Source organism: Oreochromis niloticus, linkage group LG2 (assembly GCF_001858045.2).
Source record: "Oreochromis niloticus isolate F11D_XX linkage group LG2, O_niloticus_UMD_NMBU, whole genome shotgun sequence".
NCBI classification, from domain to species: Eukaryota; Metazoa; Chordata; class Actinopteri; order Cichliformes; family Cichlidae; genus Oreochromis; species Oreochromis niloticus.
This window is the reverse complement of record NC_031966.2, coordinates 12,736,752-12,752,414: the sequence shown is the minus strand read 5'-3', so window position 1 is coordinate 12,752,414 and position 15,663 is coordinate 12,736,752. Positions and strand designations below refer to the sequence as shown.

The following is a 15,663-nucleotide window of genomic DNA, read 5'->3' as shown; positions in this document are numbered from 1 at the left end:
CATTCACAAGTGTCTGTTAGCCATTAGGCACCAGGCAAGCAGCATACAGTTGGTTCATTGGGGAGTTTATTAGATGAAAATAGCAGCTGTGTCTTGAAATAACACTGAAGTGAGAATGAATCAGAACAGCAAGTCACTACCTTTTAAAGCAAAAGAGTGAAGCATGCGGTGAAAGACAAAATGCAGACTCCAGTGATAATATTCAGAAATTCTTATTCATTCCCACATAATTTATATTGACTTGTTAATACACACAGACATTAATATGTAAATCTACCCTACATATAAGATCTTGTACATCTTTTACACTAGATTTAACAAGCATTGCTAAAAGTATACTTCAACTTACAAGCAAGCTGATGAGTTGTTATTGTGTGACAAACGGGGATAAAAACAAATAATTAAATCAGATATTTGTTTTGTATCTGATTGCCGGTATTTATCATTCTTTCTCCTGGTCCAAACATACCGACTTTTTTTCTTTTTTCATTTCTATAATACAGGAAAATGTTTAATAGTGTGTGAGTGAGTGTGTGTGTGTGTGGGGGGGGGGGTATTGAAATCGTGTGCGCTATCCCACGCTCAGACGGTTTTCAGTGAACTGACATACACTCCTCTGATCCTACTAACACATGAATGGGCATTGAGGCTTTTGTACACTCTGCAGGGTGCTGTGCTGCACAATTAAAGTTTAGCGCTCACTACAGACACCTACTGATTACAAATTAACCGAGCATTTGATCAGCGAAACTGATTATTGCTTTTGGACTTTAGCTGTTCCTCCTATTCAGAGACCCAGATTGCTCCCCCACCCCCTTTTCTCCTGCGAGCGCCCTCTGCGCGCTGCACCTGTACTGCTGCGGCTTGTGCGTCAGAAGATGGCAACTGATTCTTTAGACCCCTCTGCAACTGGAGCTGGCTGCAGACCGTGTCGACTTTGCGAAGTGGCAACGGGTTCTTCTCTAGCTGCATCTGCACCGCACGCGTTTGACAGTACCTCGGTCCACGCGTTTATTACGTAACAGGAACGCAAGGGCAAACTTTTGGTGACATTTTTACGCACAGATTCCCAGTTTGCACAAGTAAACGACCATATCGCTGCTCTCCTACTACTTCAACCGTGCGATATTCAGCAAAAGAAAAAAGAAAGAAAAAATCAAAGCGCCATGATGCAAGTTTATATAGCTGTGGCATTCGCTTACGGAGTGTGGGGTAAGTTTAACAACTTCTTTCTTCACGAAAATATGGGCTGGCTGTAGATAAGTTATCTTTTTTTCGTACCAATTTTAAAGGGAACATATTTTCTAATAATAATTTTTAAGAAGTAGCCGCTGGGTAAATCCAAGTAAATATATTTCACGTAAGCACGGACAACTAAAAGGGTAGAGAGGGAGAGAGAATAGTGATTTCCAGGGTTTGTATCGAATGCATGACAGCAGATATAGCAGGATAATTCTGTTGCTTTCACGATATCTTGAATTCGACGTATTCAAAATCGTTTTCGGTGCAATGGCTATTCTACCCACTAATAACCACCTCTAATATTATACAATTTAATCTTATCTAAATGTGGACGTAATTGTAATCAATAAAGATGCCCAGTTAATGTCTTCAGTCCCATTTCATGTTATTATGCATGTGGGTCTGAGGATGTTTGTTTTGCATGTTTATTACATTTATTGGACTGCTGAGAATTTACCATTTGTTAGATTTTTTTGGATTATATTCGCGGTTTTTCATCTAAAGCATTCATAATCTAATAAAACAGCAGTGCATTCACTAGTGTATCGGTAACTCTCCCCCACTTGTGTGGCATCCTGTATTAAGGTTTAGAGCAGGGGGAAACCTAAAGCAAACACCGAGTTAAGTCTGCCAGTTGTTGTCGCTGAGTCTAGTCCAAGCGGAGCCACTGCAAAATGAAGTCACCGACCAAGAAAATGTTTGGGATATTAATATCTCCCTGGGATTTTAAACCTATTTAATGCATTATTTAGCTTGATCATACACCACTTCAAGTTGAGCTGTAGGGTTTGTTTTTTTTAAGTGTTAAAGACAGTCATAGAGCTTATAAATTAATGACACAGCCGGACAGTGTTAACCTGTCCCAGGATTTTCTTTGGGATATTTTTCCTTCCTTTTTTCCATGACTCCTGTCTTTGGTTCCCTTTGTTTTTCTTAAGGTTTCTTTGCAACGACTTCCTGTTTGATTTTGATAACTTTCTGTGTTTTTTTTTTTTTCTCTTGATTTTTGCCTCATTTGTGATCCTCTGTCCACACTCATTAGTTTCACCTGCGTTCAATTAGCTCTCTGTGTATCTAGCCCTGTGCATCCTTTGTCAGTTGCAGACTTGTCTGTTTCCCTTCCGCCCCAGTGGTTCTGTCTCTGCGTGACTCCCCAAGGCTTTGTTTTCCTTTTTGAACCTTCCAAGTTATTAGTTAGACTTCATTTTGAGTATGGTGCTCACTCTACAGTGCCTTTTGGTGTATAGCATTGATTACGTTAATTAATGTCACCTTTGTTTTTAATTTAGCCACACTGCTTTCTTGTGTCCGCATTTGAATCACCTCTGAACTTTACCCTAAAACATACCTACAGTCACGGAAGAAATGGGCTGCATACCGGTTTTTCTTTGATTACATTCTAGATACAACCATGCACTGGGAGACAAAGTGTCCATACTGAGTGCTGTATTGTGAAAAATGGATCTGTCGCATCAGAAAACAACCCATTAAGAGCATAGTTCGTATGTTGTCACAGTCAAACAGCTGATTGGCTTCATCCCAGAATCTCACAGAGCACTGCCACAAAGCTCTTTGGAACCATAATTCACAATCAGTCAGCCAGTAGAAACTGTTGGACCACATCTGTGGTAAACCATCTTCTCTGAGTTTTTGTCAGTGTGCTTACCTCTTTCCTTATCAGCTTTTGTGGGGCTGCAGTATGTTGAAACAATGGCAGAGACAGTCATTGTAATATAAGAGCTGTCTGAGTAGTTGCAGATCAACTTTAGAGCCTATTTAACGAGTTTTCTCACATTTCTTTCACTTGAGTCCATGTTTGAACTTGTTAAATGCATTATTATTTCATCTAATATATATACAGCATATAAATACACATATAAAGACAGTCAGTTGCATAAATGTTGAATATTTGCAGCTGATCTTGATACCAGAAAGTCAGGGATAGTTAGTTAGGAAAGTAATGAAATTTCCCATTAAATTTTGGGGAATATGAATATACATATTAAAGAGTTATTTCCTCTATTTTTTCTTCATTATGCTGTAAGCCTAACAGCAATTATCCGCTTGAAGGGTTGATGCTCAAAGTGCAAATATCACACTTTTTTAGATGAGCAGCTTATCTGTAATACAAATTGCACGCTCATTTAAGTGAATGTACTTGTGTCAGTCTAAATACTGAGGAACAGCATATTGTAACTGAACGGTAGTCCCCCAAACGCATAAATATTACAAATAAACAATGTTAGACAACCAGCTGATGAAACGAGGTGATATAATGGTATACAACTAATAATAGAATAATTTTCACTGTTATTTCTGATATGCTCTATTATTCAGTTATGCTTTTTTATTCTTATACTGTTTAGTACAATTACTGAATGTCCAGTGCTGTAGAGTGATTAATGGGATCATTGATTAGTTAATGTCAAATAAGAATATAACTGATTCTCAAGTTATCAGCAAGGAATTCGTATATCAGCGGCAGGCGAGTATGTTCAGAATATTTAATTCTCTGTTCAGTTGTGATGAACTAGCGACAGATATTTTCGACAACATCGGGCACTGGCAGAGGCGCAACGATCAGGTCCAGACACTATCAGCTGAAGTTTCTTTTTCTCGCACGTAGCACACAAAAAGAGACAAGGACATGTTTTCGCTGCAGTAAATAGTCTGGTTTGGGTAAGGGGTGCCCACACTCTGGACACTTGCAAGCTTATCAGTCGCATTACAGAGTTTGCAATAGGGGTCTGGCAGAGACAAGACCATTTAATATCCAATAATATGAGCTGAACATTTGAATTCACATATACAACTCCATTGGGTAATAGCTAGAAACATTTAGGGCTATAGTCAGTAAATAAACTTAAATGATAATGCAAAAGAAGCATTCCTCCATGTGATTTCTAAAATAATGTTACTTCCAAGTGACCAGAAAACCTATATTGTGCGTGGTACTGTCATACTTCATCTTTTAAGGAGAGATTGGGTGCTGTATTTGAATAAAAGTAGAAGTCATTATACATTAGGGGATTAGGGGTTATGTGTTCAGATGCTGGTTTTCAAAGGAGAATTTAATGGTTTACTTTGCAGCCTTAATGCTGCAAGGCTAGCAAGTCTTCCTGTCTGTCTATAGCGAGTCTTTTAGAGTTAACCAGAATTGAATGTGTTTGATCACCCTAGTTTAACGTGATGCAGATGCTTATGTGACATATTCTGCTGTCGCAGAGGAAATAAATTCATGATGAGCAAGGAGAAAATCAGCTGTCACAGATGATGAGCTCAAATTAAATGAAAATATAAACCCTTCCCTGCACACGTGTCTCAGAAGGCTTCCAGAAACCTAGGTTAAAACTGAAATGTGTTTATAAAAGACTAAAAGTGATAAATGAAATGTTAAACTACAAAACTGTTTATTAGATTCTGGAACCATGGATTCAATTGAATCCATTGAATTCAATGAACTTAATATAATTGCCTTTTACTGGAGCTTAAAAATAAAACATACTGAAAAATCTTGCTCTTAAACGAGGCTGCAGAGTAGCTGATGCTCACTGTCAAATGTGTATGAATGCACTTAGTGTGAAACATTCATTTAAATTACAGTTTGTATTTACTACTATTTAAGTCTGTTGGCTGTTTAGGTTAAGTGACAGCACGACCATCTACGGGCAAAAGCTAAGATCTAAGGATTGTTTTAATTTTCGTTCTTTGATGGGGAAAAAAGCAAGAAGCCAAGCATTGGAGATTTGGGATACTCCTATTTATGTATTAGACCGTAAACACTGTGCGTTGTTACATGGAAACATCACTGCATGATTGCAGACCAGCATGCCATCTTGTTGTTCTGCAGTGAGTAACTAATGATGTGTGAGATCTATGTTAGTATTCCCAAACTGATTTAAATTACAGATTGAACTATTTTTAAAGAATAATGGAGTTTTGAAAGCTAAATTTTAATATATTGTTCATAATCTATCACTAACATGGCAATTTTTGAAGATTCAAGAAAAGACTGATAGTGTTAATGAGTAATATGATGATTTTAACCATTTTAAATGTACATAAAAGAAAATTAAGATAAGAAAAGTGCATATTTTTATTTTATGATTACAGGTGCTGTAGCTAACCACGCCTGGTATTAGAGCGCTGGTGTTTTATTAGTTGCTTTCAGTAAAAACAAAAAGGAGGCAGAAATGTAGGGCACGCCAGGTGTCATCAAAATAAAAAGGAGATTAAAATTATTTAAAAAATGCTTTGATTAAAGCATTTTCTGTAGTTTTGCATTTAACATGATCTTATAATTGGAGTTGATTCGGGTCAGCGGTGAGTTAAATATTTGTATAATGAAACTGTCCAGATTGATGTATAAATTTCAGTGACTTTTATTCGAGTGAATTCAAATTTATGCCATCAGGTTCAAGATGTGAAGCTGATATGGTTTGGTTTTGTTTTCATTTTTCCAGAGAAAATAAAGTGTGAGGGGAATTTATTGTAAGCATAATCAGAAATACGAGCATGTGCAGCATGCCATGAGTGAAACCTTTTGATTAGTTTGCAACTTCAGCTGTTCAACTCGTTTTATACCTCAAAGGTGAGATGTTTCAAGTCAGAAGCAGGTCATGTTATGAATGGGGTTTTTTAGGCCTGACAACATGATGAATTGTTTATTATGCCAAAATATTTTTTAAAGAACACACACAAACACATTATATAATACCAAATAAAGCACTTGTTAACCACCCTGCGCATTTACTTTACTTTAACCGTTTGTGCTAAGGGCAAGAGAAGGGATTGAAGAAAAGGAGTTGGTTGTAATTGTAATTGGGTGTCAGTGCAGGAATGCCAGTATAGGTTTAATGTATAATCTAAAGTTGGGCCCACTTACTGTATTTTGAACCAAAGGCAGACTCACTAAGGCAAAAATGTGGAATTTTAATAGTTAAAGTTAAAGATAGAAAGAATGGAGAAAGCTTCCATGTCTGAAAGTCTATTTTACATTTGATGCATGCACCAGGTTATACACACACCAGGTTCTGTCTCTGAAGTACATGAGTTATTTAAGATTGCTTAATGAAGTACAGCAGCTCGTTATGGACTGCAAAAAGAACAGCAGCCTGGATGTTCAGGAGCTCACAAAAATATCCTGATGAGATTGACAGATGTTACATTTTACTGAGACATTTGACAGGGATAAAATAGAGTATCAGAATCTTTCTATTCAATCATATTGCTTTTCTGCTTTGTTTACAGCACTCAATATGACAGAGGAGAAGAGGACATGCCCACTAGGATATTTCCCCTGTGGGAACCTGACCTTTTGTCTCCCCCAGCTCATGCACTGCAACGGTATCGATGACTGTGGAAATCAAGCAGATGAGGAGAACTGCGGTGAGTCATTGTTTCTACTTGAACACTTGTTAATAAACCCATATGCCCTAATGCATACATCTTCAAAATACCAGCTCCAGAAAGCCCTTAGGTAATGGCTGACACATACATAATGTTTGAGATTTTCCTGGTTTATTGGTTCATGTGATTAATTACTGGTGTAGATCCTATAAACACACACACTCATACACACAAGCCCCCTTGCTTTTGAGTAATAACCACTGCTACTGTATTAGGGAACCTTGCTGATGCAAGCTCAGATTTGTAAATGTACAAACTTAGCTCTCCTTGTCACCTGCTGGTGGCATGGGCAGTGGTATTAATATGCATGCCGGATGGTGTTTTTTAAAATATGTTAATTTACATCTATGATGTACCTTCGAGCCCTGCACTGGTAAAGCTCAGTACTGAACTCAACCCGACCTGGACCCAGAAGCAAAGGTTCAGAGCTGGCTCGTGGCATAAGGACTATAAATACAGCTGATGGGTGCCAGGATACTGTAGGAATGAGGAGTTTTGCTCAGAAATAATCATTATTTATAACACTAAATCATTTGCATTTTATGCACAGCTGTCATAGTTGCTCTTAAGTATTATATAATATAAAGTTTGAACTATAAAGCAGTTCGACAAATTAAATTACGATGGATAACGAACCAAAGTCCTCCAATGTTTTATTTCTAAGTGTGTTTCTCGTTTGCCTCACCCATTAATTTCCTCCTCTGTCCATTTTTTCTTTATTAACCTTGAAATTGTATATACACTAAATACCAAGATACAAGTCAGCTTATTAAATTTGCTTTAAAAATATGTGCTTATCTATTTATATTCTACACTGGAATTACATTACTCAAAGTGATTTTGCATCATAACTAGGGATGGGTACCGGTCACCGGTTCTGACATAAACGGTAGTAACCAGACCGAAAAGCAGCGCACATTTCGGTGCTTTATTTCGGTGCTTTTTTTTCTGAGATAAAAGCCAATCACTTTGGATTCTAGCCAATCATTTTACCTTTGCAAGCATAGTAGGCGGGCCCAGGTACGTACGTTCTTTTAGAGCAGAGCTACAGGCTAAAAATGCCCAAGGTGAAGTAGTCAAAAGTCTGGCTGTACTTCACAGCAAAAGATGCAAACTCAGCAGCCTGCAACAAGTGCTTTAAGCTGATACTGTGATACTGTCAAAGGAGGTAACTCTTCGAATCTGATGAAACACCTGGCGACGCATAGCGTTTTTTTAAAAGCCGAGAAAAGCACCGTATTTGATAGCTTGCTGCGAGACCTCACGCCGTGCACATCTACTGCGGGTGTGGTGCCTGTTATCGGACCCGGAGTTAGCAACATCCCCCCCAAGAACCCGAAGAGTAGAGTCCTGGCCCCTAGCTCTGCCAGTGTAGCAGAAATGATGATGGATGATAATGGCAGCAGCAGCCGTTCTTCTCTGCGTGAGTAGCTTCATGTTGTTCGTGTGTAATTTACGTTGAGTAGGCTAACCACGTTATTACATTAATGCATGTAAGGTGACCTAGCAAACACCGTCGTAGTTACATGCGGCTGTCTCCTTGTTTGATGGCAGATACTCCCTTCACCCTGGCCAAAAAGGCTAAAATAACCAAAGAAAAAGTGGAAAACAGCTAAACATGAGAGGTTTTTGGACAAAGTTTGTGTTTTTTCCATTGATTAAGCACTGCTTCCAGCCAAGAGTGATGCCATATATGCCCTATAGCTGCCCTATTGTTATCTTTTTACAAAAAACAGCTAAACATGAGACGTTTGTGGACAAACTTTGTGTTCTTCATTCTTTAAGCACCGGTTCGAGCACCGTTTAAGCACCAGCACCGTTTCAAAAGTACCGGTTTGGTACTGGTATCGGATAAAACCTAAACGATACCCATCCCTAATCATAACTAACATTTATTGATAACAGAGTGAAAAGGTCCAAAGCACCGTAAAGCATAGAAATGCAAACCTTTTAATATTGGAACTTTCTCATGTGTGCTGATCTGCAGCTCAGATTGGTAAAGAGTAGGCTTATGCATGCCTGATTTCAAGAATTAATCTTGAGGAGACAATCATCAATCATGACTCCTGTGGTGAAACAGGTGCAGCTTATAAACCAACTGTCACATTATAATGAACGACATTTTTTTTTTTTCTTCCTGACTTCCGTCCATTCCCCAGGCTTCGTTTCGTGATCCTGCAGGAAGAATTATGATCTGATGTCAGTTTTGTTTTTAGCAGGTGCTGGGGGGGTAGAAGTTAAAACTATTTCACAGTATGCAATCATAAATTAGTACATTGCTAGATAACACAGTGGTACACTGTAGAAAGAATAGCCAGTTGGTTTATTTATGTTTGTTATTTGGACATTGGCACAATTTGTAAAAATGTACAAATGATTCTAAATCAAACAAGCAAGATGTGATTGAACTGTAGACTTTCAACTTTAATCCAAGCAGTTAAAAAAAAGTTCTGCATTAACTGATTTACCCTTACTTGTGTATACTTTAAAGTCTCCTTTATGTACACCCTTAAAACTAACTGAAAAAAGTAATATGATTGTAAATATAACTATTGTTTTTTTAATATTTAATGCTTGAATACTTAATACATCAAATGCTGTGTTTCCTCCCTTGAGAAGCTCTGCTAGGCCTTTACTGCAGCCACCTTAAGCTGCTGCTTCTTTGTGGGACTCAGTATTGTATTTAGTAAAGCATGCTTTGTTGGGCTGAGATCAGGTGACTGACTTGACATTGAAGAATATCCAATATCTTTGCCTTGAGAAACTCTTGGGTTGGGTTTCCAGTTTGTTTGGGTCATTATCTATTTGCACAGTGAAGCTCTCTCTGATCATCTTTGGTAAATTCTGCTGAATATGAACAAAGAGTTTCCCTCTCTGCACTTCAGAAATTATCCGGCTACTTCTATCAGCAGTCACATCATCAATAAACGCTAGTGACGCATTTCCATTAGAAGCCATATGTGCCCCAGCCACAACATTGCCTCCATGTTTAACAGATCATGTGGTATACTTGGGATCATGAGCTATTATTTTCATTCTAAATTCTTTGATCTTCTTAACTATGGTACAAATTAATCTTTGTTTTACTTCCCTCAATATTTTTTTTTCAAACTGTGTGTGCTTTTTTAGAAGTTTTCTGGCGAAGTCTATTCTAGTGGTGTCTTTTGGTGTTGCTGAGCTGGCCAGTGCATTCCTTTTTTCTTTTCTTTTTTTTTTTTTTTTTCCAGATATACCTGTTGTTTGGCCAGTGTTAAAGTTTTTATTGTTTTTGTTGTTGTTGGTTTTTCAGCTGAATGATGTCCTCCCTCACTTGCAGTGACACCTCTTTGGACCTCATATTGACAATTCAAATTCTAGTAAACAGCTATTAAATATAAGTAATCAGCACCAGATCTTTTTTTCTGCTTCATTTGACATGGCATACCAAATGAACAATGGCCCTGAAACTACTTGTCAATAAATTATTATTAATAAGTTATTCAGTTACTTTTGAGCTTCTGAAAATAGGAGACCGTGTGAAAATGGCAATTAATGCAATCTTGTTTTAGAAAAACTCTTTAATTAAAGATGAAAATCCAGCAATTCCATCCACGTCTATCTAGGCTTATTTTCTAATATATATATATTTGTACAGTTACAGTCAAAAGTTTGGACACACCTTCTCATTTAATGTTTTTTCTTTATTTTTACTATTTTCTACATTGTAGATACATGCTGAAGACATCAAATATATGAAGCTAGATATGTGTGTATATGTATGAATTATTTACCAAAGAAACAATTTGATAAACAACTGTAAATATCTTTTAATATTTTAGATTCCTTAAAGTAGCCACGCTCGGCTTTGTTGACAGCGCTGCAAACCCTTGGCCTTCTCTCAATGAGCTTCATGATGTAGTCACCTGAAATGGTTTTCACTTCACAGGTGTGCCTTGTCAGGGTTCATTTGCTGAATTTCTTGCCTTCTTAGTGAGGTTGGGACAATCAGTTGTGTGGTGCAGAAGTGAGGCTCGTACACAACTGACAGCCCTATTTGACAGCTGTTAGCTGATTGATTCTTGCCATAATATGAATTCTAAGTAAAAAGAAATGACAGTCCATCATTACTTTAAAAACTGAAGGTCAGTCAGTTCTTGCCAAAACTTTGAATGTGTCCCCAAGTGCAGTCACAAAAACCTTCAAGCACTACAATGAAACTGGCTCACATGAGGACTGCCCCAGGAAAAGAAGACCAGGAGTCACCTCTGCTGCTGAGGATAAATTCATCCGAGTCACCAGCCTCAGAAATCGCAAGTTAACAACACCTCAGATTAGAGCCCAGATAAATGCCACAAAGAGTTCCAGTAGCAGACACATCTCTACATCAACTGTTCAGTGGAGACTGTGCAAATCAGACCTTTATGGTGCTAAGAAACCACTGTTAATGAGAAGCAACAAGTAGAAAAGATTTGTTTGGGCCAAGAAACAGAAGGAATGGACATTAGACCAGTGGAAATCTATCCTTTGGTTTGATTCGTCCAAATTTGAGATCTTTGGTACCACCCACCGTGTCTTTGTGTAATGCTGAAAAGGTGAACGGATGGTCTCTACATGCATGGTTCCCACCGTGAAGCATGGAGGAGCAGGTGTGATGGTGTGGGGGTGCTTTGCTGGTGACGGTGTTGGGGATTTATTCAAAATTGAAGGCCCACTGAACCAGCATAGCTATCACAGCATCCTGTAGCAACATGCCATCCCAATCCAGTTTGCATTTAGTTGGACCATCATTTATTTTTTAACAGGACAGTGACCCCAAACACACCTCCAGAATGTGTAAGGGCTATTTGACCAAGACAGAGAGTGATGGAGTGCTGCGGCAGATGGTCTGGCCTCCACAGTCACCTGACCTAAACCCAATCGAGATGGTTTGGCATGAGATGGACTGCAGAGTGAAGGCAAAAGGCCCCAAAAGTGCTCAGCACCTCTGGGAAACTCCTTCAAGACTGATGGAAAACCATTTCAGGTGACTACCTCATGAGAGAATGCCAAGAGTGTGCAAAGCAGTAATCAAAGCAAAGAGCAGCTATTTTGAAGAATCTAAAATCTAAAACATCTTGTGAGTTATTTCACACTCTTTTGGTTATTACATAATTCCACATGTGTTCATTCATAGTTTTGATGCCTTCAGTGAGAATCTACAATGTAAATAGTCATGAAAATAAAGAAAAACCATTAAATGGGAAGGTGTCTCCAAATTTTTCATTGGTATAATAGTTTCAGTCTAACATACTCCACCCTGAACATCACAGTATAGCACTGGTGGGAAAGCAGAGGATGAGCACTATTAATCTGCTCTGTTAGTGGATGTTCAGCCTTGCTGTCCATATTTTTGCTAGTTTGCAATGCTGGTCCTGATGGGACGTAAGCCCAGATGTCACCAGGAGTGGATGCTGGCCAGACAACATGGTCAACAGCTGCCTCTGACTCTTTTATTTCATCATCTGAAAGGCTGCCTCAAATTCATTGATCATTCAGTTCCATTTTTTCACTTTTACTCTATGATTCATGAAGTAACTCAAAAAAAAACTACTGTGAATTTCCATTTCACTGATACAACTGCACAATCAAAGTAAAACATGCCCAGGTCATCACTGCTATTACGTTTCGTTAGACTGGAAGAATGAGTCTTTCAGCCTGGAAATGTTTCACTCTGTGCTGACTGTGTGATTAAAACAGGTCCAAGGGAAAAGTAACTGGCTTTGACACTGCCAGTTGGGGAAAACTGTCCTTTTGTTTTGTCCACAGATGTAAAAACATAATGATTGAATCCTAACTCTCTAAAACTGCACACTCACTGCCACTAACTTGTTAAGGAAATATAGGTGTTGGAGATGATTGTAAAGACAGTTGAGAAAACCTTTGTGGCTAAAACCTGGAGGTTCCCAGGTCTATAGAGAACAGGAATAGCATTGCATTCTAGGTATGCTAAACCAAAACAAATAAAAGCACCCAGTAATAAGGAGGAAAACACACTAATGAATCCTGAAAAACACTCACGAGAAAACTATACTACTTTATACTACACAGAAAGAAGCTAAACAAGGCCAAAGAGTGTTACCACATGAGCACAAAGAATGATCCCTTTTTTAAAAAAAACTACCAACACTCACATTCCCTGACATTTATCAGTGCCTGTTTGTGGTGAGTACCTACATATCAAACTAATTAAAAAATATAAATCACTTCAAGCTTGCTTTTTGGCATGTTGGACTCTCAGCCACTGAGCTGTGGCTCTGTGATATATGGAGACAAAGATGCTGATGCTTTTTTTTTCATGTGCTATGTGCAGAGGTGTTTTTTTTCTGTTCTCAAACTGATCTCCCTGTTGGAGCTCAGTCTGGGAGGAATTATTTTTTTTCTCCTCATCTTTCCTCATGTGGTGCATTTTCTATTGTTATACCTCTCTGACCTGTCTTCCCCATGTGATGTTTTTGTGTAATGTATGTATGGTCGGAGGGTAAGATGGCGCCGCCATTGCGTGCAATAGGTCGGCAGCCTTATGAAATTTCCCCTTGTGGGACTAATAAAGGTATGTCATATCATATCATATCATAGTTTATTTTACCTATTATTTAATGTTGTACTGGAATAATGTTTGTGCTTCTTAATTTTGTATTTCAGTTGTATATATTTAATATTATGTCATAGTACTGCATACAAACTTATAAAGCAGTGTTATGATGTTTTACTTGGTATTTAGTAATATAAAATAAAATATCATTGCATGTTCTGTAAATAATAGCATGAAAATAATAAGTTATTCAAACATGATATAGTTCTGTCTTTTATGTTTCACTGATACCAGTCATAGGTAATGTGTCACAATGGTCAGGATTGAACTGTTGCATTTTAAAAGCTGTATTTTCAACAAAAGCATAAAGATTTTCTTTGATTTGTTCATGTCCAAGTTGGGTTAGTAACCCATCAGTTAATTGATTTATGTCAGTGCTGTGATAACTCAAACATACATGATATTACAGGCACCATAATTCTGTTGTCTGTCATGTGTTGGTGGTGGACCTGCTAATTCTGGTGTTTTACGGCAAATGCCAATTGGGCTCCACTGTGCCGGGCAGTGAGCAAAAGGCCGGCTGGAGGATGTGGGGCCCACAGGATACCTTCATGAAGACTGTTTCTGTTTGTTTGGTCAGAGACATTTAAATTAGTGGCCAAGCAGATGCCAATCCTGCTGATGAGTTGAGGATCTTCTATGGCCCTGTCCAACTCTCCTATCTCTTAGAACCTCCTCCATAGTTTTGAGACTGTGCTGGGAGACAGTGGCAAAGGCACGTGTTGATGTGCAATAATGGAGTTAAACTATTAGTAGTGGCATTGACCCTGGTCAAATGCAAAACTAGTAAAATAAACAGTCAGAAAAGATGAGGCAGGAAAAATTACCTTCCTTTGTTAGGAGTTGTCGCAATGTTATACCTGTAGTGTACATGTTATTAATTTCAGAAGCAGCTGAAACCAATTACAACCTCCTCTCCTACGTAAATGATCAGTTCAATATCCCAGAAGTTTGATGCAATACTCGGATTTTTTCAGTGTGTTTTCCAAAATGTTGTTGAAGGTGAGGATTTTCCCTTTTACAGCTGGTACATAAGCTGGTACCTCAATTCCTTGTTGGTGCTTCCTGTCGTGAAAGTGCAAAATTCTTACTTTACTTTACTCTTTCTTACCTTTCATACATATAGTTTTGTCATTTTACAACACAGCAGCTCTAATGTCCACAATTTAACTTTAAGACCCAAAATGTATGTCTCCTTATCAATTCCATGTCTACAATTACTGAACACTGTATAAACCCACTAGAACTACACACCTGATTAAAAACCTTTAAGGGTGAGTGACCTGAATTATTGAAAAAAGAACAGTGGTGTATTGCAAAGTAATTGATCTGAATAGAAACAATGGTCAGATTCTTTTTTGTCTGGAGAATAACAGCATTCAGCTGCCCCACTTGTCTTTATTTTTCCACAGTCGTGTCTTATATTCTTGCAGACCCTTGCTTAAAAGAGTAGAAAAAGTATTTACTTAAATCTGTGTATGTAACGATTTGCACCTTGGACCCAGGAAGCAGAATCAGATGGCAAAAAAGCCTAAACACTGGCAGTTTCTTTTATTATTTTAACATGGCAGGGTAGTTAAAAAGTTGGCAATCAATTCTCGAAGTAAGTGATAGAAAATTAAAATATTTACTTTTAGGAAGAGGTTCTCTTTTTACAAAGATGTCATTTACTTCCTTTTTTATCACCACACATCTTAAATGTTATGCTGATAAGAAGCAAATATTGTTCACCTTACTGTGAAAGATAAAATACTCTTGTAGCAGTCTGACTGTCTTTTTTTTTTATTTACCAAGCATCCCCAACACCAGTTATGTGTTAAGGTCAATTGCATAAATGTCCTTAAAGACGAGGTGCACAACTGCAAAATTCCACCTGACAAAAAGTCCTAAATGTAGAGAACTAAATAAGATAAATAAAGGTTGTTAAATTTGAATCCACCTGCCAGACAGACAGATACTGGCTTCTTTTTTTTTTTTTGAGCCAGCAGACTTTTAAAATATGATGTAACGTTAAACACAAACAACTGATTGTTTCTTTGTTCCATCATTTTGGAGGTGTTGGAGGGATTTAAATGGTGCAGTAATATAAAACTGTTTCACTCAGTCATAAACACCTGGTTAAAATGGCCACTATGATATGTGAAAAAAAAATACTTTATAAATCTATGATGACATATATAAGTGTAGTAAAGACTGAACCAGCATACCCATTGGTGCAGTAGGAGAATCTCTTCAGACTGAATTGCCATTTTGTTATCTTCAGTACTCAGTCTGACCCCTTTTAGCCATTTTCAGGGGGAAGAAGTTGATATCCTGCTGGTTTGATGTCACTTGCAGTCAAGGCTGATGATGTTGCTCCTCGCTTGCTCGCTTAACCGTGTACACTTTATCACAGAGCAGAA

General features: G+C 37.9%; 1 protein-coding gene across 5 annotated transcripts in view; it reads left to right on the top strand.

Moving 5' to 3' along the window:
• The first annotated feature begins 791 nt into the window (after nt 1–791).
• rxfp1 (relaxin family peptide receptor 1) overlaps nt 792–15,663 on the top strand; it is a 74,089-nt gene continuing 59,217 nt past the window's right edge. The window contains exons 1-2 of one of the 5 annotated variants that reach the window (XM_013270299.3): nt 792–1,212; nt 6,493–6,630. In XM_013270299.3, the coding sequence (XP_013125753.1) occupies nt 1,167–1,212; nt 6,493–6,630 (184 nt within the window). In that variant the 5' untranslated portion in view covers nt 792–1,166. The remainder of the gene's footprint in view (nt 1,213–6,492; nt 6,631–15,663) is intronic. The other 4 variants (XM_013270295.3, XM_013270297.3, XM_005467252.4 and 1 more) reach the window with 4 other exon arrangements.